Source organism: Coregonus clupeaformis, chromosome 17 (assembly GCF_020615455.1).
Source record: "Coregonus clupeaformis isolate EN_2021a chromosome 17, ASM2061545v1, whole genome shotgun sequence".
Lineage (NCBI taxonomy): Eukaryota > Metazoa > Chordata > Actinopteri > Salmoniformes > Salmonidae > Coregonus > Coregonus clupeaformis.
In genome coordinates this window covers 17,156,841-17,179,430 of record NC_059208.1, presented here as the reverse complement: position 1 = coordinate 17,179,430, position 22,590 = coordinate 17,156,841, and the positions used below count along the sequence as shown (strand labels likewise).

The following is a 22,590-nucleotide window of genomic DNA, read 5'->3' as shown; positions in this document are numbered from 1 at the left end:
GCAAGATCTCACCTCGTGGAGTTGCAATGATCATGAGAACGGTGAGGAATCAGCCCAGAACTACACAAATGAAATTGATACCTTAATCTTTTCCAAGCAGGGTGTCAAACTCTTGATTTCTTTAATTGCAATATACAGAATCTGAATTACTTTTAAGAAGGTACTCATAGAGATAGACCATCTTCTTTCAAACTTATTTGTGTGGGCCCTCTTCAACAGGACCCAAGGTTGTGACAATGTCAGCAGCCCACAGCTGATTGGCCTTCCTGGTCTCCTTCCCCATTAGCAGGAAGGGTTTATAACCCAGTTCATGCAACTCCTGCACCTGAAACACAAACATCAACACTACATTTCTGATCTTTACAGAGAACACAAAAGTAAAGCACTAGAACAGTATGCTCCAACTGTAAGCCTACTTCTATCTGTCCAATGATGACAAAGCTGTCCATTTGCCCTTTGTTAAATTATACTCCTGAATTATTCCATTTCATATGGCCCTGGTGCCCTACTGTATCTGTATTAGATGCTGTATCTTTCTTTTTATTACAACACATTATGGTAACATCAAATGATACATATTTAAATAAGAAGATATTAAAACAACCCATCTCAAAAACTGCCATCTAAAAATTGCAGAATTATAGGCTATATGTTCTTGAATGTATAGTTCATGCATAAATAAATATCATGACACATACTACATTTACATTTTAGTCATTTAGCAGACGCTCTTATCCAGAGCGACTTACAGTTAGTGAATACATCTTTTTGTATACTGTCCCCCCGTGGGAATCGAACCCGCAACCCTGGCGTTGCAAACGCCATGCTCTATCAACTGAGCTACATCCCTGCCGGCCATTCCCTCCCCTACCCTGGACGACGCTGGGCCATGAGTCTCCCGGTCGCGGCCGGCTGCGACAGAGCCTGGATTCGAACCAGGATCTCTAGTGGCACAGTTAACACTGCGATGCAGTGCCTTAGACCACTGCGCCACAGTATTGAAACTGGTCTCTGTCTACTTTCGAGTCCGCATTTTGGGTGTCTTGGTCTCGTCTTGGACACATTTGTACTCGTTCCAGTTAACTTCTATGGTCACAAATTGAGTCAAGTCAGAGATCAGGGGGAATATGTACCATATGTATCACGCATCTTAGAGTAGGAGTGCTGATCTAGGATCAGGCTCCCCCGTCCATGAGGTCCCCGAGTCCATCAGGTCCCCTAGTCCCGATGTGACAATGCCATCACGTGCCTGGTAGTCCCACTGCCTCTGCTTTCCTCGTGTCAAAATAGAAGTCCTGCATATGCACCCCCATATGTGCACAAACAAGCGTAACATGTGGGGGACTTTTATTTGTACATGAGGAAGTGGGTATACAACAGACTCTTGTTTCAAAAGTCTGTTTAATAATACGTTCATTTGGATATTTTGTCTCAAATTCATTGAGGTATAAGGACCAACCCTCTCCTGGACTGTCAACTTGCTGCGGTGGAGAGACTTGCGTACTCCAATGACCCTGAAAGCTATGCCGAAGGGGGTGTATACCCCCGGCAGGTGCAACCAAGCCGGACATGTCAAAGGGTAGGAGGCAGACAAAACAGTCCCTGGTCATCCAGGTTGGGGGTTGTGTGTGCAGTTGTGCGTACTTACAGGCCAGGAATGAGGAAGAATAAGTAAAGTATAAGGACCAACCCCACGGACAATTGGTAGAGTAAGTTCAAATATAATTGTATTCAACATACGTGATAGACAAGGGACATTTAGCTTTTCGTCTATGTAAAAATGTGTGCCACTGCTGTCCAGGCAAGGGATAGCATCATCACGTTAGGACTAGATATCCCCCTATCCATATAATCTTATTTGTTGTGATCTAAAAGGAAAAAGCTGATCCTAAATCAGCACTCCAACTCTGAGATGCTTGGTACATATGGCCCCTGGTCTCTGACTTGACTCTGTAGTTGTTTTAAAGCAGATATTCTCTTTTAACATTGTCCTTTACAGCACGGTTCCAGCAACTATGGTGGATGCACGTATAACCAGGCCAGCCCAGTATAGCTCAGCTCAGTTCAATAGTGTGAAATGGGTAAAACAGGAAGGTTCTCACTTACCACAACCTGGGCTCGCTTAACCTGGACGAATTACGATGCTTGACCGTATTGACCGCCCAATGCCCAGCCTGAATGCCTGGCATGTTTTCCTGGCCAGTGGATTGAGGGCAGGGCAGTGGGGCACTGAGTAATTTTTGGCTTGGTCATTATTTACTGCAAACAAAACAAAAACAGTGTAGTGAGTTATAGAAGTTTAGACCTGACCTGAGTAATCTGATGGTTAGAGTGGGTGCTATTTAAAAAAACACGAAAAGTGTCAAAGCAAGCAAAACGCAGTTCATGTGCTGGTGCTGCTAACTAGCTAGCTAGCTACGGTAGTTTGTTTTTGCTGATAAGTTTTCTAGTATTGTGGTAAACAAGTTTGCAACCAAGCTGATCAAACAAAATATTTGGAGAAACGATCAAATCATTACACTGCAGCTGTGTCTTAAAATTCAAATAATTAGCAGCTATTGTTATAAAATGTAAATTACGTTTGCTAATGTCAAGTTGCGTCCATTCAAATCTGGTATAGGAACAAAAAGAGGTCAATACACGTCTTCTAAAATAGACTAGTATTTTAATTAATGCAAACACTTGAATGGTAAATATTATGTTCGTATATACGGGCCCACTGAAAAACCACGCAGGGCAGTCAGAGAACTGAACCATTGTTATAAGTTCTTCTTTAAATACTCTGACAGAGATAGTTCCCGCTCCATGCTGGGCCTGTCAGAGTAGAGGCTGGGTGTGGTTTAAACTTACCCAACCTATCAATGGCGCACAGGCTGGTCCCAGCCCCTTGGCGCTTCACTGTTGCCGGGCATTAGTTGTTTTCTTTACAACTTGTCTCGAGTCAGCAACCTCAGACATAGTTTGTTCTTCTTCATTGTAGCAGAACACATGTCCTTGAGCGGTTTAACAAAGAGGCAGTGTGTGTGTGTCACAAGTCTGTCTCAGCCTACCCCCTAACGGTTCCTCACATTAATCACAGCTTGTTATGTTAAACAATCTATATCAGTACAGCACAAACCTATTATGTTTAATCATTCATGTATTCTTTCTAAGCTAGGCATCACATCTAGTTGTAAGAAAATAGATCCCCACACTAAGCACACGTTTGGCTAACATTACCTTATCAATCCAGTCATGATTCGAAAGTCATGATTCATTCTTTCTGAGTGACTCGTTAATTTCAGTCGTTAGTTTTACCTGCTGGCCGCAATGAATTCTACAGCAGGATTAATACACGTTCTTCTGGCTCAATAAGAACTAGACAGCCTCCAAGATGGCCGACCGTTGTTTTCAACGCAATCTACTCACGGCGGCATACATGATGTCTTTGACGACAGCAAAGAGGGCCTGCCTGTCTCTCATATCTACTCCACAGCCACCTCCACACTGCCTGGAATAGCTGGAAGGTGCAGAGGAGCAGTTTGGCCCCTGGAAATGCCCTGCCTAATGCTCCCCTTGCAGCCATCTGTAATGATGAGGCGAGGACCAGCCTGACCTATCCCTGCAAAGGCATCCTCCCTCAGGATGTCCTTCAACAGTTGAAGGCCCTCTAGGATTGTGGCCTCATCCTCAGACTGAGTCAGGATATCCCCAAGGGGGTTCCTCCAGAAGATTTCTCAATCTTGGCGCAGATCTCACCGCATCTAAGATTATACTCCCCAACCTGCCTCTCTAGGGCTGAGAGCATCTGAGGCCCATTCTGTTCCCCATACTCCTGCCTGAACACTTTGCGGTACAATCTGTGCAAAAGGTAAAAGCAGCACAAGATGTGTTCACAATTTCCTACAGCTGTTCACTACTAATACTGGAACACCACGATAGAAAAGGAAATTATCATAGTCATCATAACACAAGACTGTCCTGTATTCAAAACATATCACCCAGTTTCTTCAGCACCTTTCTTAAAAACTATTAACTTACCGGTAACAAAACTGGAGGTTTGGACAAAGAGATCTGTTTGCCATGGTGAGGATAGTCCTCTCCATACTCCATCTGCAGGCCGTGTTGCCAACTATTTTTCAGTGAGATCCGCTCCTTGATTTGTTGCTAGATGACATCACAGCACCAATTTACTTTGCTTTGGCACAGCTGCGGTCCCCGACATAGCGGTTTTGCCCCCTCTCCCGCCGCACAACACCTCCCTCCCCTTGTGCTTCCATGCACCATTTATGTTACTTCTGTTGCAGAGACAGCTTCTCCCGCTCTCGTTTGTGACAGAATTGAGTGGGAAAAGTTGCTAAATTAAATCATTGGTGTCAACACTCCCTAAGGGCAGCCTGAAACGTAGCTGAATTTGTCACTAGAATCTTTAACCCCCCCCAACAAAATCGCTGAAGGGGTCTGAACTCGCTAAATAGACTATAGAGGGCTTGCAGTTGTGTCACAAATCACCTAGCAACCGCACCAGGCGCCATGTTGGAAGACCACAGTCAGTGTGTTGGATGCCTCCAATCGTCCACATGGCTGGCTGCGTTCTGCTGCCACTGGAAACTTCGGGAAGATTGCCATTATTACAAAAATTCTAAGGACACAGAAAACTGAGGCAGTGGGAGAACCTATTCAAGTAAGTAAATATATTTAGAAAATTATCAAAAACAATGTATTATTAGCTAGCTTGCTAGAGAAACGTTGTGTGCAGGCTAACTTAAATGAGCTGCTAATGTAATGTTTGCTACCATTGTTAGCTAGCTATACAGTATGTAAAGTTAGCTAAGTGAATTAAATATCACCAGCTTGCTTAACTTCATATTAGCTAATTAGCTAGCTATCTTAATGTATTTATCGTTGTAACTAAATGCATTTGTAGCTAGGTTGGTAGCAAGCTAACTACTCTGGAAAGGGCAGTTACCTTTGTGGGAGGACATTATGAAATAATTCTCCAGTCCCTAGCGAGAAAAACCTGAGGACAGAGAGATAGCAACATAATATTCAGGGCTGTCTAATTTTTGTATAATGCAGCCTGTTTCTTTGTGATGCTTTCTGTCCTCAGATAGAGAGCTGTGAAACCCTGTCTGCAGATGAAGAGGTCTCAATAAATGTACCAAGAGAATAAGGGTACATCCTTGTATACCATGGATTATATGTGTACCTATGTTGGCAAATTCTGTGAACAAAAAAGGCCAACCCTGCTGGGTGTGCACACTTCTGTTCCAGCCCAGCACTAACACACCTGGAATTTTACCTTTATTTAACTAGGCAAGTCAGTTAAGAACAAATTCTTATTTACAATGACGGCCTACACCGGCCAAACCCGGACGACGCTGGGCCAATTGTGCGCCGCCCTATGGGACTCCCAATCACGGCCGGTTGTGATAGAGCCTGATTCAATGTATCAAACCTAATTAGTTAATAATCAAGTGTGCTATTGCTGGGCTGGAATGTAAGTCTGCTCACCCAGTAGATCAGGGATCAGTGGAGCAAGGTTGCCCACCTCTGGTATTGACTTATTTATTTATTCTAGAAATTATGCTTTAGTAGTAATAGCCTTCTAAAATGTCTAACGTTTACAAATTAGTTCGCTTACTTGTACACTTTGAAATTACAGTGCATTCGGAAAGTATTCAAACCCCTTGACATTTTCCACAATTTGTTACTTTTCAGACTTATTCTAAAATCGATTAAATTGTTTTTTTCCCCTCAACAATCTACACACAATAAATACCCCATAATAACAAAGCAAAAACAGTTTTTAAAAATGTAAAAAAAAAGGAAATATCACATTTACATAAGTATTCAGACCCTTTACTCAGTACTTTGTTGAAGCACCTTTGGCAGCGATTACAGCCTCGAGTGTTCTTGGGTATGACGCTTCAAGCTTGGTACACCTGTATTTGGGGAGTTTCTCCCATTCTTCTCTGCAGATCCTCTCAAGGTCTGTCAAGTTGAATGGGGAGCGTCGCTGCACAGCTATTTTCAGGTTTCTCCAGAGATGTTCGATCAGCTTCAAGTCTGGGCTCTGGCTGGGCCACTCAAGGACATTCAGAGACTTGTCCCGAAGCCACTCCTGCGTTGTCTTGGCTGTGTGGTTAGGGTTGTTGTCCTGTTTCAAGGTGAACCTTCGCCCCAGTCTGAGGTCCTGAGCACTCCGTTCTTCACCTTAGGGATGGTGCCAGGTTTCCTCCAGACTTGAAGCTTGGCATTCAGGCCAAAGAGTTCAATCTTGGTTTCATCAGACCAGAGAATCCTTTCTCATGATCTGAGAGTCCTTTAGGTGCCTTTTGGCAAATTCCAAGAGGGCTGTCATGTGCCTTTTACTGAGGAGTGGCTTCCGTCTCGCCACTGTACCATAAAGGCCTGATTAGTGGAGTGCTGCAGATATGGTTGTCTTTCTGGAAGGTTCTCCCATTTCCACAGAGGAATTCTGGAGCTCTGTCAGAGTGACCATCGGGTTCTTGGTCACCTCCCTGACCAAGGCCCTTCTCCCCCGATTGCTCAGTTTGGCCGGGCGGCCAGCTCTAGGAAGAGTCTTGGTGGTTCCAAACTTCTTCCATTTAAGAATGATGGAGGCCACTGTGTTCTTGGGGACCTTCAATGCTGCAGAAATGTGTTGGTACCCTTCCCCAGATCTGTGCCTCGACACAATCCTGTCTCGGAGCTCTACGGACAATTCCTTCGACCTCATGGCTTGGTTTTTGCTCTGACATGCACTGTCAACTGTGGGACCTTATATACACAGGTGTGAGCCTTTCCATATCATGTCCAATCAATTCAATTTACCACAGGTGGACTCCAATAAAGTTGTAGAAATATCAAGGATGATCACTGGAAACAGGATGCACCTGAGCTCAATTTCGTGTCTCATAGCAAAGGGTCTGAATACTTATGTAAATAAGGTATTTCTGTTTTTCTAACATTTCTAAAAACCTGCTTTGTCATTATGGGGTATTGTGTGTAGATTGATGAGGAAAATATTTATTTGATCAATTTTAGAATAAGGCTGTAACGTAACAAGATGTGGAAAAAGTCAAGGGGTCTGAATACTATCCGAATGTACTGTATATAAAACATGTGAATCGCTGACCAACCTGCTCAATGTTCGGTTATTTTTTGTTGTTGTTGTAAGATGTCCTTATATATTTTATTTTAACAATACAAAACATCCACATACAAACGACAACATACAGAGGCACACAAACATCCACAACATCACCCGTGCCCAGACCCACATGGTCACATTTTTGCGAAAGCAGCAGCTACTCTTCCTGGGGTCCACATAAAACATTATACATTACATAATACAGAACATTAATAGACAAGAACAGCTCAAGGACAGAACTACACAACCAGTCAAAAGTTTGGACACACCTACTCATTCAAGGGTTTTTCTTTATTTTTTACATTGTAGAATAATAGTGAAGACAAACTATGAAAGAACACATATGGAATCATGTAGTAACCAAAAAAGTGTTAAACAAATCAACAAATATTTTATATTTGAGATTCTTCAAATAGCCAACCTTTGCCTTGATGTCAGCTTTGCACACTCTTGGCATTCTATCAAACAGCTTCATGAGATAGTCACCTGGAATGCATTTCAATTAACAGGTGTGTCTTCTTAAAAGTTAATTTGTGAAGTTTCTTTCCTTCTTAATGCGTTTGAGCCAATCAGTTGTGTTGTGACAAGGTAGGGGGGGGGTATACAGAAGATAGCCCTATTTGGTAAAAGACCATGTCCAAGAACTGCTCAAATAAGCAAAGAGAAACAACAGTACATCATTACTTTAAGACATGAAGGTCAGTCAATCCGGAAAATGTCAAGAACTTTGAAAGTTTCTTCAAGTGCAGTCGCAAAAACCATCAAGCACTATGATGAACCTGGCTCTCATGAGGACCGCCACAGGAATGGAAGACCCAGAGTTACCTCTGCTGCAAAGGATAAGTTCATTAGAGTTACCAGCCTCAGAAATTGCAGCCCAAATAAATGCTTCACAGAGTTCAAGTAACAGACACATCTCAACATCAACTGTTCAGAGGGGACTGTGTGAATCAGGCCTTCATGGTCAAATTGCTGCAAAGAAACCACTACTAAAGGACATCAATAAGAAGAAGACACCTGCTTGGGCCAAGAAACACGAGCAATGGACATTAGACCAGAGGAAATGTGTCCTTTGGTCTGGAGTCCAAATTGGAGATTTTTGGTTCAAACCACAGTGTCTTTGTGAGACGCGGTGTGGGTGAACGGATGATCTCCACATGTGTAGTTTCCACCATAAAGCATGGAGGAGGAGGTGTTATGGTGTGGGGGTGCTTTGCTGGTGACACTGTCTGTGATTTATTTAGAATTCAAGGCACACTTAACCAGCATGGCTACCACAGCATTCTGCAGCTACACGACATCCCATCTGGTTTGCGCTTAGTGGGACTATATTTTGTTTTTCAACAGGACAATGACCCAACACACCTCCAGGCTGTGTAAGGGCTATTTTACCAAGAAGGAGAGTGATGGAATGCTGCATCAGATGACCTGGCCTCCACAATCCCCCGACCTCAACCCAATTGAGATGGCTTGGGATGAGTCAGACGGCAGAGTGAAGGAAAAGCAGCCAACAAGTGCTCAGCATATGTGGGAACTCCTTCAAAGATTGTTGGAAAAGCATTCCAGCTGAAGCTGGTTGAGAGAATGCCAAGAGTGTGCAAAGCTGTCATCAAGGCAAAGGGTGGCTATTTGAAGAATCTCAAATATAAAATATTTTTTGATTTGTTTAACACTTTTTTGGTTACTACAGTACAGTATTCCATGTGTTATTTCATAGTTTTGATGTCTTCACTATTATTCTACAATGTAAAAATTAAGAAAAACCCTTGAATGAGTAGGTGTGTCCAAACCTTTAACTGGTACTGTACATCAATTTAAAAATGGCACACATCAATACATAAACTCAGCAAAAAAATTAATGTCCTCTCACTGTCAACTGCGTTTATTTTCAGCAAACTTAACATGTGTAAATATTTGTATGAACATAACAAGATTCAACAACTGAGAAAAATTGAACAAGTTCCACAGACATGTGACTAACAGAAATTGAATAATGTGCCCCTGAACAAAGAGGGGGGGTCAAAATCAAAAGTAACAGTCAGTATCTGGTGTGGCCACCAGCTGCATTAAGTACTGCAGTGCATATCATCCTCATGGACTGCACCAGATTTGTCAGTTCTTGCTGTGAGATGTTACCCCACTCTTCCACCAAGGCACCTGCAAGTTCCCAGACATTTCTGGGGGGAATGGCCCTAGCCCTCACCCTCCGATCCAACAGGTCCCAGACGTGCTCAATGGGATTGAGATTCGGGCTCTTCGCTGGCCATGGCAGAACACTGACATTCCCGTCTTGCAGGAAATCACGCACAGAACGAGCAGTATGGCTGGTGGCATTGTCATGCTGGAGGGTCATGTCAAGATGTGCCTGCTGGAAGGGTACCACATGAGGGGGGAGGATGTCTTCCCTATAACGCCCAGCGTTGAGATTGCCTGCAATGACAACGAGCTCAGTCCGATGATGCTGTGACACATCGCCCCAGACCATGACGGACCCTCGGTGTAACGCTCATTCCTTCGACGATAAACGCTAATCCGACCATCACCCCTGGTGAGACAAAACCACGACTCGTCAGTGAAGCGCACTTTTTGCCAATCCTGTCTGGTCCAGCAACGGTGGGTTTGTGCCCATAGGCGACGTTGTTGCCGGTGATGTCTGGTGAGGCCTACAAGCCCTCAGTCCAGCCTCTCTCAGCCTATTGCGGACAGTCTGAGCACTGATGGAGGGATTGTGCGTTCCTGGTGTAACTCGGGCAGTTGTTGTTGCCATCCTGTACCTGTCCCGCAGGTGTGATGTTCGGATGTACCGATCCTGTGCAGGTGTTGTTACACGTGGTCTGCCACTGCAAGGACGATCAGCTGTCCGTCCTGTCTCCCTGTAGCGCTGTCTTAGGCGTCTCACAGTACGGACATTGCAATTTATTGCCCTGGCCACATCTGCAGTCCTCATGCCTCCTTGCAGCATGCCTAAGGGACATTCACGCAGATGAGCAGGGACCCTGGGCATCTTTCTTTTGGTGATTTTCAGAGTCAGTAGAAAGGCTTCTTTAGTTTTCATAACTGTGACCTTAATTGCCTACTATCTGTAAGCTGTTAGTGTCTCCATCACTCCACCACATGGCCTCAAACTGCACCGTTTTGTTTCTCTCTGTCTCCTACTCACTTTCAACATTTAGATAATAAAGCATTTGGCCTTTCCACTGTGTTAATGATGGAGGATTGGTTGATTTCCAGTTAAGTAGGCTATACGTTTTTTTTTCAAGATGATTGACGAGAAAAGTCCAACCCATCGGGTATCTCACTGCACCTCATATGACCGATGGATTAAAAGTACATTTACATTGTAATACTTCTGACAGCCACATTTCTAACTCCACCCATAACTTTTGGTCTTTATAGCATTGCCAGAAGGCATGGATTATTGAGTCATTGATGGTTTTACACTTAAGACACTTTAGAATTTGTGAATTTTGTCTCGTGTAATAAATTCTATAGTACATTAATTTATACTGGATTAAGCATACATTTTTTAAACTGTCATTTCGGTAGTTATGTTCCAACATTCCCTCCATCTTGAGCCAATATCAGTTATTTTTATACTGAACAAAAATATAAACGCAAGATGCAACAATTTTAACGATTTTACTGAGTTACAGTTCATATAAGGAAATCAGTCAATTGAAATGTATTCATTAGCCCCTAATCTATGGATTTCACATGACTGGGCAGGGGCGTAGCCATGGGTGGGCCTGGTAGGGCATAGGCCCACTCACTTGGGAGCCAGGCGCACCTAGTGGGGAGCCAGGTTGTGAGGCCGGTTGGACGTACTGCCAAATTCTCTAAAACAACGTTGGAGGAGGCTTATGGTAGAGAAATTAACATTCAATTCTCTGCCAACAGCTCTGGTGGACATTCCTGGAGTCAGCATGCCAATTGCACGCTCCTTCAAAACTTAAAACATCTGTGGCATTGTGTTGTATGACAAAACTGCACATTTTAGAGTGGCACCTGTGTAATGATCATGCTGTTTGATCAACTTCCTGATATGCCACACCTGTCAGGTGGATGGATTATCTTTGCAAAGGAGATACTGTATGCTCACTAACAGGGATGTAAACACATTTGTGCACACAATTTGAGCTAAATAAGCTTTTTGTATGTATGGAACATTTCTGGGATCTTTTATTTCAGCTCATGAAACACTTTACATGTTATATTTTTGTTCAGTATAAGTATAATTTTTTTTCTAAGAGATTGTCAGTTGGTTAGGCTCTCTGCAAGGTTTTGTATATCTTACCTATCATATGAATATCATTTTCTGACTCAAACAGGATTCTCTCAAGATTGCTCTGATGTCCAAAAGATTTCAAATTGAAATTTCTTGATATGAAACTTTTAATTTGCATGTATTTGAAAATATCTACATTTTCAGTCCAAAATTGCTTTTTAATTCTGTCATGGAAATAAATGTATTTCCTATTTCCCATAGAATCATATTTAACATTTTGGGGAAAAGTATTTACACAAATGACAACACACATTCATTGCTTCCTAGTTCCATGTTTGAAACTTCAGCGAGTCCCCTGCTGATTACAGCCCCATAAGTTTAATCAATTGTGACAATAAAACTATAACAAAGCTCAAAAGTGATAGAATAGCATAAGTTTTACCAGACAGGGTTTATTAAAAATAGACACTTACAAACAAATACAAGAACATGTTTCAGTTTAATACGCTAAAAAACAAGATATAGATTTATCAATAAATGGCTGTTGATGCCGAAAAGGCCTCTTGAATGGCATTTTCTATTCAAAACTTTGGAAGCTTTCAACTTTCCAGCTGAAATAATACATGTAAAAAATATATAAATGTCCTAAAGCAAAAATACACACAAATACATTATCGGAGAAATTGCTTTAGAAAGGGGCACGAGACAGGGATGTCCTCTCTCCCCCCTCCTGTTTGCACTGGCAATTGAACCGCTTGCAGAAAGATTTAGGACCCAAATGTAACAGGTATCCTTATTGGTAAACATGAATATAAGCTAAACTTATTTGCAGACGATCTCCTGATATACCTGACCAATATTGAAAAGTCAATGCCCCCCCTGCTAAAAATATTTTCAGATTACTCAAATCTCAGGATATAAAATTCACGTGGAAAAATTTTTAATAATGGCAATAGGAAAAAGAATAACTCATGATCTACAGCAATCCTTTAATATAAAATACTTAGGATGCTTAATAAGTGATACCAATTACCCCACCGAAAAAAAAAAAAAAAAAGTGTACTTGGTCATAAAATACTTTATATGGGCAAATAAAACACATAGGATAAAAAGGAAGGTTTTACATCTTCCTAAGTCTGAAGGTGGTTTTAACCTTCCAGACTTGGAATTGTATTAACTCGCCACCCAAAACTTTTACTTGCAACATATAGTTAAATGCACTAAAGAGGAACAATGGGTACATATTGAAGATGCGCATGCTCATCCCCGGAATATGTTCATGTGTCTATTTTCAAAGGATAAAGCTTAAGAACATTAACAACTTCATAATTAAGAACACTACATCAACATGGAAGAAAATTAAACGTATTCTACAAGAACCAATATCACTCCCTAAAAACACAACCCTATGGAACAATCCTTAGATAGATTTTCAGAATTCACAGATAAATTGGTCCACATGGAAAACTAAAGGCATAGAAACCGTAAATGACTTGGTAATAGGAAATACATTTATTTCCATGACAACATTAAAAAACTATTTTGGAATGACCAATGTAGATATTTTCAAATACATGCAACTTCACAACATTTTGATTTGAAATATTTTATATCATGTCTTCTGGGAATGTTATAGTGGCCTGGAAATTTGATGACATTGCTAAAGTAGGCAAATGTTTAGTAGGAAACAACTTTGCCATCATTATCATGTCGTCAAGACGGCAATGTTGTCTAGCTAGCAAAGTTCATAAAAATAGCTAGCTAGCAATGTTAACATTAACTATCTAAAATCCGGTGATCTCCCCTTAATCTTAGCTAGCTAGCTAACGTTATACTGCATCTAAAGTCGATCTGGAGACATCAAAATGACAAAAGACTTTCCTACTAATTATTTGCCTCCTTTTCCAATGTCATTGTATTTCCAAGCCACTGTAATGCACTTTTGATTAAATCAGCGCTCATTTACAATGCATTGAGTAGAATGCTCGATCAGTCGGACATGCTTCTCAGATAGGGGCTTGCTTGTTCTTGAGAACAGCCATAGCTAGCTAACATAGTGATCCCCTCGAGAGTAGCTAATTTCAATGCATCATTCATATAGCTAGCAAGCTGGCTAATTGTTTCAATGCACCTTCCAAATGTGAAATTACAAGACAAAAAGGAAACTTACTTCAGCTGTTCTTCTATGTCATCTTGGTTGTGAAGGTAATGTAGCTAGCTAGCTAATCTTGTTCCCTGAGACTTCCGCCCAAAATGCGCACTCCATAAGGGACTAGAATGTGAAGTAACCACCTGACTCTTTTGGGTCACCACATCCTGCTTGGACTTATTTAAGATGTATTCGTTTGTATCCATGAAGCTTTCAATGTCGGCCCAGTTGATCAAGAAGGAATAACGCTATGTCAAGGACATAAACTGATGACAACACAATCTATATTGCCCAATGACACTAATATCTCCCAATGCCTCAAACCGAGGAGAAAATAAAAATTGATCAACTCTAGCAAACCGGCCATAATGTCAACCTGTGCATGAGAGGAAGCCAAGCTTGCATAGCCTATGCTAATGTTTCAGCATAATAAAGGCTATTTCTCATAATAACGTGCAACCGGATTATTGTCATTCTCATTATAACGTGATCTTTCTCATAACAATTGAGCTCTTTCTTCTTATAACGTTATCTTTCTCGTAATAATGAGAATGGATTATTTCGCTATAATGAGTTATTGAATTATTTCCTAATAACGTTATTTCAAACACAGAGTTCTATAATCCCACGGCAAACACAACCACAAAGAGAGGCCAAAGTACAATCAAAAGTTCTGTATTATAAATTCAGGTTTTACAACAATGACAAACACAGTATTACTATGGCCCGATTAGAACGTATAAAAAGGCTAGGATTTAGGGCTAAAGGCTAACTATGAACTAACAGCAGTTGATTCACTCAGAGCGGTGGCCAATGTTCGTTTGGCTCTACCCGAGCAGGGTTGGTTTGTTTGTTTGGCGCTACCCGAGCAGGGTTTGTTTGTTCGGCTGTACCCGAGTAGGGTTCGGCTATTCCTCCCGAGCAGGGGTTGTTAGTTGATGGCTGGTTCGGTTGTTAGTGGCTGCTTGCTGGGCTGTCTCTCCATCTATGCCTTTTATGGGCAGTGTTGCCAACTCCTCAGTAAGGAAAGTAGCTATTGGCTGTCCTAAAAGTCGCTAGAAGTCGCTAAATGACGTCATGTGCATGTAATTGTGATGGACGCTGTAGGAGAGAGGAATAACGTCGTGGGAGAGACAAAAAGTGAGTAAAAAACACCCTACATTTACATCCCGCCCTGAATGTAAGCCAGGGCGGGATCAGCCAGCGGCGGCTTCCCGCATGCGCAATTCATTTGCAGTCTGGACACGGAGGGGTGAACATCTCCTGCTCTGACTGCAGCTGGGAGGGACTGCTGCGCGAGGACTGGGCCTCCTGTGAGTGCTTTGGGACGGGGGTGGGGCCCACGGCAGCACCTGCTGCTCGTTGAGAAGAGTAAGAACGATACGTGCTTTCACGTCAGTCTCCAAAAGTCTCCAATAACACCAGAAAAAGTCGCTAGATTTGTCGCTAGTCGCTTTTCTGAAAATGTGTCGCTAGAGGGGTCTGAAAACGCGCTAAATAGAACGACAAAGTCGCTAAATTGGCAAAACTGTTTCTGGGGCGTGTTTAGCTATTAGTTTGGGGAGGGAGGCGGTGATAGGGAATTGGCAACAGCTGTCTCAAGTCAATGTAGTCCATGCCAATCTGGGGATCACAGCACACCATGCAAGCAAATAAATAGTTAATGCAATTCAAAAGGCAATCGTTGTAAACAACACACAGCACAAGTGATTAAAAGGCACTCCTAAATAGGCATGATATAAAATAATAAGCCCTGCTGATACGTAATATAAAAATAATGTCAGTCTCTAGTTTAGTAAGAGTCAGTGTCACTTTTGACGACCTTATCTCGTAATAATTATATAAAAATAAATCAAATTGTCACGCCCTGACTCAGGACTCTTATATATTGAGTCAGGGTGTGGATATTCTATGTTAGTTGTTCTATGTTTATATTCTAGGTTGGTTAGTTCTATGTTTGGCCGGGTGTGATTCCCAATCAGAGGCAGCTGTCGCTCGTTGTCTCTGATTGGGGATCATACTTAGGCAGCCTATTGGCAACCATGGGTTGTGGGATCTTGTTCCGTGAGTAGGCTTGTTTGGTGTTTAGCCTTAGGACTTCACGTTTCGTTGGTTTGTTGTTTTGTTCGTGTGTTTATTGGTGAAATAAACATGTACGCATTTCACGCTGCGCCTTGGTCTGACCCGTCCTTCAACGAACGTGACAGAAGATCCCACCAAACAAGGACCAAGCAGCGTGCCCAGAAGGAGCAAACGCCTGGGACTCAACAGGAGGTAACCTTAGTAGATGTCCTCCTCGGTTGGGGGAGAATTACAGAGGAGGAGGCCGTCCGTTATCGGGAAGCGATGAAGGAGAGTGTAGCCGATAAAGGATCCTGGGTGAAGGAGGAAGCCCGGGTAGGAGAGGAGAAACGGCGCCAACAGTGCCGACAACGGAGACCCGAGAGGAAACCCCAATAAAAATGTTGTGGGGGGGCACACGGGGTGGACGACGAGGCAGCAGGAGGCCGTGAAAGGGCGGATCTGCAGGTTAAGAGAGGAGGCCACCATGTTACAGGGGCTGTTAGTTCAGAGGGAGCAGGAGTTATCCGGTCAGAGGGAGGCGCTACAGGAGGCTCAAAGGGAGAAGGAAATAGTGGAGGCAAGGAGAGAGGAGCTGGTCAGGCAACAGAAGGGGCGTGTTCCCAGTCCGGTACGGCCCGTTCCTGCTCCCCGCACCAAGCCAGTGGTGCGTGTTCCCAGTCCGGCCCGGCCCGTTCGTGCTCCCCGCACCAAGCCAGTGGTGCGTGTTACCAGTCCGGCCCGTTCCTGCTCCTCGCACCAAGCCAGTGGTGCGTGTTCCCAGTCTGGCCCGGCCCGTTCCTGCTCCCCGCACCAAGCCAGTGGTGCGGGTTCCCAGTCTGGCCCGGCCCGTTCCTGCTCCCCGCACCAAGCCAGTGGTGCGTGTTACCAGTCCGGCCCGGCCCGTTCCTGCTCCCCGCACCAAGCAAGTGGTGCGTGTTACCAGTCCGGCCCGGCCCGTCCATGCTCCCCGCACCAAGCCAGTGGTGCATGTCGCCAGTCCGGCCCGGCCCGTTCGTGCTCCTCGCACCAAGCCAGTGGTGCGTGTTCCTAGTTCGGTTCGGCCCGTGCCTGCTCCTCGCACCAGACCAGTGGTGCGTGTGTCCAGTCCGGCACGGCCCATGCCCGCTCCACCGGTGCCTGATCCAGCTCCGGTCAGCTGCTCCACTCCGGAGCCAGAGCAGTCCGCTCCACCGGTGCCTGATCCAGCTCCGGTCAGCTGCTCCACTCCGGAGCAAGAGCAGTCCGCTCCACCGGTGCCCAGTCCAGCTCCGGTCAGCGGCTCCACTCCGGAGCCAGAGCAATCCGCTCCACCGGTGCCCGGTCCAGCTCCGGTCAGCGGCTCCAGTCCAGACGTCAGCCCCTCTCCAGGTTCGGGGTCTCCCACACCAGGGTCCAGACAGGGCTTGGTACATCGTGGGAGGAAGGAGAGGGGAAGCAGCGCGCCGAGGTCCAGACCAGACCAGGGGCATAACGGGGAGGCGGAGAGAATGTGGTCGTCACGCCCGGAGCCGGATCCGCCTCCGAGACGGAATGCCCACCCGGACCCTTCCCTGTCATGTCAGGTTGGTGCGGTCGGAGTCCGCACCTTTGGGGGAGGGGTACTGTCACGCCCTGACTCAGGGGACTCTTGTATGTTGAGTCAGGGTGTGGATATTCTATGTTAGTTGTTCTATGTTTATATTCTAGGTTGGTTAGTTCTATGTTTGGCCGGGTGTGATTCCCAATCAGAGGCAGCTGTCGCTCGTTGTCTCTGATTGGGGATCATACTTAGGCAGCCTATTGGCAATCATGGGTTGTGGGATCTTGTTCCGTGAGTAGGCTTGTTTGGTGTTTAGCCTTAGAACTTCGGACATTTCGTTGGTTTGTTGTTTTGTTAGTGTGTTTATAGGTGAAATAAACATGTACGCATTTCACGCTGCGCCTTGGTCTGACCCGTCCTTCAACGAACGTGACACACATTTGAGTGGCAGCTACTGTACTACTAAGAAAATAAGTATTTTTTTTCTGTCACACTAATTACTCTTCCTTTTATAGCATTTCAAAATATACAGTGCCTTCTGAAAGTATTCATACCCCTTGACTTATTTCACATTTTGTTGTGTTAAAACCTGAATTCGAAATTGATGAAATTGTTGTTGTTTTTCCTCACCCATCTACACACAATACCCCATAATGACAAAGTGAAAACATGTTTAGAATTCTTTTAGCAAATTTTATGAAAATGAAGTACAGAAATATCTCATTTACATAAGTATTCACATCCCTGAGTAAATACATTGTAGAAGCAACTTTGGCAGCAATTACAGCTCTGAGTCTTTCTGGGTAAGTCTCTTAAGAGCTTTCCACACCTGGATTGTACAACATTTGCTCATTATTCTTTAAAAAATTCTTCAAGCTCTGTCAAATTGGTTGTTGATCATTGCTAGATAACAATTTTTAGGTCTTGCCATAGATTTTCAAGCAGCTTTAAGTATAAACTGTAACTCTGCCACTCATGAACATTCACTGTCTTCTTGGCAAGCAACTCTGGTGTAGATTTGGCCGTGCATTTTAGGTTATTGTCCAAGTGAGAATACTTTCTGAAGGCACTGTATATTTTTTAATGGAATGTTTCTGGCACTGTGTTCATAATAGGCTATGCTGCTGTTCAGGCATCAGTCAAACCAGCAAACAATCTTTGCGTCATATTCTTAGCTAGCTATGGAAGGTTGGCAGCTAAAATGACTATACATATCATGGAAATTATATGACTTACTAAAACCATGGTGAATCACCTATTACTGAATCACAATAATAGGTCAAAGTAGGCTTGCTTTGATTTATTGACATTCCTCCACCCTTCAACTTGTATTAGTCATTCAGCTTGGGTTTGAATGTTTGGTTACACTCAAACATTACTCAAACCAGTGGATGTCTTCAGCGCACATCAGCTTAGAGAGGAACCATCCAAAACCTCCTCTTCTGTGTCCATGGCTTTCAGACGTCATCTCCACTGAGACGGAGAATATAATTAGACAGTCAATACTTTCCACAACAATTTACCAGAGTAGAATCCCTTAAGAAGTAGAGATACACTTGTTGAACGCAAATGCATGGTTCAAACCTGATGAGACCTCAGAAGATGACTCCCTCTGCATCTCCTTCAACCGAATTATCCTTTCTGACGGTGTGATATGAATTCCTCTGTGCGAGTGCTGTATTGACATACAAACGCATGGTTAAATCCTTCAGCTGTGAAAGAATGTCTACAAAACTGCATAAAATAATGTGTATGACATTTTAAGTCAAACATTAAAATTGATATTTGAATTCGCCAGAGTTTGGGGGATTTCCAATCTGTTACTGCATAAGCACCTACTGTACCTTTTTTATTTTCACACTCAGGACTGTGGGCCCCCTTTTGCCAGTGTATGTTTGACCTGGCATCTGTGATAGGCCCTTTGTTGCAGAAACAGTGGAAAGGCAAGCCCTTGGTGACAAGCCCTTGGTTGCAGAAATGGTGGAAAGGCCCTTTGATACAGTGATGTTTGACTGCCACGTGGGCCATTCTTCATAATTTACTTTGCTGCTCACTACATATGGTGGCGTTTGACCTGGCATCTGTGATAGGCCCTTGGTTGCAGAAACAGTGGAAAGGCAAGCCCTAGGTGACAAGCCTTTGGTTGCAGAAATTGTGGAATGGCCCTTTGGTACAGTGATTTTTGACTGACAAGTGGGCCAATCTTCATAATTTACTTTGCTGCTCACTACATATAGTGGTGTTTGACTCTCAGGTTGATGGTGGGAACCTGAGTCTACTTCAGGGGAGCTGCCATTGGTCTGACTTGAGATCAACAGCAGGGTCTCTTGCACAAGGTGAGCAACAATGAAGTAGCTGAGAGCCTCATCTTGGGCATCCAGGGCAGAGCTTAAGTTGTAGCCCATGAGGTTCATCTGAAATTGCAGGCACTCCAGAACACGGCCGCGGATTAACTCAATGACCTGTGGATGGCGGCAGACGTCACAGATAGTCTCATCAGCACATATTGTTACCCCTGGAGACTCAGACAGTTGATTTATAGCACAATGAAAAAGATCCTGAGCATAAAGGTGGCGCTTCTCTTCCATGGGCACGTTAGGAGAAATCTCCTGCAGCAGTCTGGAGATGATCTCCCACACAGCCTTGCAGTTCACTATGCACTCACTGGCAGATTGAACAGCAGCAAGCTCAGGTGTGAGCTGTCTGTTACTGTGGCTCGTAACAGGGCAGTCATCTTTGTGGCTGGTTTGGTCTGGGAGATATGTGGAGTCTGACTCCTGTTCTGAGAAGTGCTTGTACACTTGCTTTGCCACTACATCAGCCAGTGCTGTGACTACAAGCTTCCTTCTGAGCTTGAGAGCGTCTTGCAATGCCTCAGCTGAGCCAGTTTCCTTCACCATCTTCTCATACACTAATCTGGCAGCTTTCTCCAGATCTGTAAGGGAGGGTTTGCCCCATTGTTGCTGGTGCTCATATTCTGGAGTCGTCAGCATGGCTGTGTTAGTGAAGAGCTCCACCATGACTGCATCCATGAGATCTCCGGTCATGTCAGTGGAGCATCGGCTCTGTGGCCCATTCCAGGTGCTGTCTGGTGACCGACAGTATGATATGAAGTCTAGGATTCTGAGGACAAGATCTTCAGAGATGTCTGAGGCTGCACAGGACACCCAAGAAGCATTCGTGTCCGTTCTGGGGCCGGGTGAGATTGGACTATCAGTGTGATTGACACTATTGGTGTGATAGATAGCCCCAATCTTGCTGGTTACTTTGGACACCTCCTGAGAGATTGAGCTGGCAATCTCTTTCACCATGTGGCCCGAGGATACAGCCTTCCATAAGCTTTCTTGGGAACCAGTGCAGGAAAGCAATTCTTTGTGAACACTCTTGGCCACCTGACGTTTATAACTAGATGGGAGGACCAGAGGCTCATCTGTATGTAAAGCAAACAGGCCACTTGGGGTGTTCTTTAGCTCATCAACCACATTATCAATGAGGTCCAAAGCTGTTTCACTCAGGCCAGGAATGGGGGTGTCTGGTTGGGTACCTGTCTCATCGTAGTAGATTTCGCCTATTAAGCGGGTCACAATATCCTCAATTGTTTCAACTTGCTGAGCGTGCAGATTCTCAAGAAAATAAAATAGACTGTCATCTGGTGTCATCTGTCGGGCCCTCACACTCTGCCGGGCTGACTTTGTCCTGGGTTGGTTCTCAAGTACATTAAACCATCCTGCCTTGTTGCTACTCCCAGGTGTTTGTGGTGCAGTTGTTAAGGTTGGCTCCTTATTAGCTGGAGATTCCAGGGGCTTCAATGCACTTTTCATTTGCTCCTTGGCTGTCTGGGCCCAGACGGGTGCCTCATGGTGTTTGGCCTGTGACTGGCTGGATTTTCCCTCATTCCAGTCTGCCTGGGTGGCTCTGATGTGAGGCTCCTCTTCAGTGTGCACGGCTGTCTTGACTGGTGACGTCTTCCTAAAATACCTTCTCATAGTGCTGGCAGCCTTACCGTGCCAGGGAAGACCCTCAGGAAAAAATGATCCAGTGATTGATAACCATCACTCTCTGTTATAAAAATGCCACACTGACAAACCGTTTCTATGATGTAATACTGATGTAACAGTCCCTATTTCTATGGTAACAGTGCACATGATGCAATAATGCGTCAGTATCTGTCCAAATCTCTTTGGTCACTTTCAAATAAACTACTAGTTGTATTTTTTATAAGTACATTTTTGATTAATCAAATAGTTTATAGGAAATAACATTGTAGGCTTTTTTTTTTTATGTAATAAAAATGTAATTACTACTGATCAATGCCTACATGCTTTTTTGTGTGACCAATTACTGCTCAATGCTCACGGCGTGTTTGATGTTTTTCAGTTAACTTCCATTCCATAAAAGCAGCCTATTTTGACAGCTACATAACATTAATCATAAAAGCATAGACTACAAATTATTAACATGGAACAGGCGCTAATAGATATTTTATTCTCATGCTTACATGATATCTAATTTCTATTGAGGGATTTAATTCTGTACATATTAGTAAATTAGTAAAGGTTAAATGTGAGTAAATATGCTCAAGGCCATGACCCCACTCTGTCTCAGGGGGAGTTGGGATATGCAAAAAAAATAAAAAATCGAATTCACACATGCGTATTAATACACACTTGTACATGTGTGAAATAGGAAAATATAAGTACCCACCATCCCACTCCATAAAGGATACATTTACTTCGCAAAAACTGAAGCTGTGGTAGGCCTATGTAATAATATAATTTGGTTGGTCAGAAATTGACTCGCCAATAGAGGCGCTCTAACTTTTTACCTTTTAAATAAGATGATAGCTGCAGACTTACCTGTGTTGCTTGTTGAGGCCTGGGGAGAGTTATCCCACAGCAAAGAATTCATCACAGACTTGGTCACAACATCACAGAGTGAAGTTGCCAAATCATCACAGCTCTTTGTGTTCATCTTCAGCTCCTCCCCTGATGTCTGAAGTCCAGACTGTTTCAACAGCTCGGCGTCACCACTCTAGGAAGGCTGCATTTCGTTCAAAGCACTCCCTGCTCTGAATGACATGAGGATAGCTTGCACTGATCCATCACCTTCACAAACGTCTCCACTGTGGACTTGAGTAAGTGCATGGAGGGTATTGACAGCTTTTGCATGTAGTTTCGCTGACAGGTATCTGTGGTACGACTGCAGTCAGTGTCAAGGACCAAGGTCTGTTTCTGTTCTCAGGGGCCACTGCATTGTTTGAGGTATTGTCTTCGGCTTGACTTCAGACAAATAATGTTTTGCTTCCTGGTTACACTCCTTTGTGTGTCCATGTGCAATAGGAGACAACACCTCTGCTGTAACTCTATGTAAAATGATGTCTATGCTATTTACATAAGGCTGTATCACTAGGTTATTTTATATACATGTAAGGCTGTATCACCAGGTTCTCATATCTTGGATATGAGATGCAGGCTGGAAGTTCCCTTTCCATCTTGAGG

General features: G+C 43.7%; 1 protein-coding gene and 1 long non-coding RNA gene across 4 annotated transcripts; both read right to left on the bottom strand.

The window, feature by feature from the left end:
* LOC121585914 lies at window positions 1–22,011 on the bottom strand. Of its 3 annotated transcripts, none has more exons than XR_006003899.2 (3): window positions 21,949–22,011; window positions 2,107–2,259; window positions 1–325 (listed from the first exon to the last, which is right to left on the bottom strand). It is a non-coding gene; the product is annotated as an uncharacterized LOC121585914 (long non-coding RNA). The 3 variants fall into 3 exon arrangements; XR_006661927.1 differs by lacking the exon at window positions 21,949–22,011 and adding an exon at window positions 13,531–13,782; XR_006003900.2 differs by lacking the exon at window positions 21,949–22,011 and adding an exon at window positions 4,021–4,106.
* On the bottom strand, window positions 18,388–21,133 carry LOC121585913. The gene is made up of 3 exons (XM_041902232.2): window positions 18,937–21,133; window positions 18,677–18,767; window positions 18,388–18,565 (listed from the first exon to the last, which is right to left on the bottom strand). Exons 1-3 carry the CDS (start codon window positions 21,076–21,078, stop codon window positions 18,468–18,470), a joined length of 2,331 nt encoding a protein of 776 aa, XP_041758166.2. The 5' UTR covers window positions 21,079–21,133; the 3' UTR covers window positions 18,388–18,467.
* Window positions 22,012–22,590: the final 579 nt, after the last annotated feature.

What these genes read in the sequence shown, in the direction of transcription:
- LOC121585913 (XM_041902232.2), bottom strand. Translation starts at nt 21,078, where the DNA reads ATGAGAAGGTATTTTAGGAAGACGTCACCAGTCAAGACAGCCGTGCAC. An exon ending in TGAGTGTGAAAATAAAAAAG is followed by an intron (nt 18,768 to 18,936) that starts GTACAGTAGGTG and finishes ATGTCAATACAG; the next exon opens with CACTCGCACAGAGGAATTCA. An exon ending in ATCTTCTGAGGTCTCATCAG is followed by an intron (nt 18,566 to 18,676) that starts GTTTGAACCATG and finishes TCTCCGTCTCAG; the next exon opens with TGGAGATGACGTCTGAAAGC.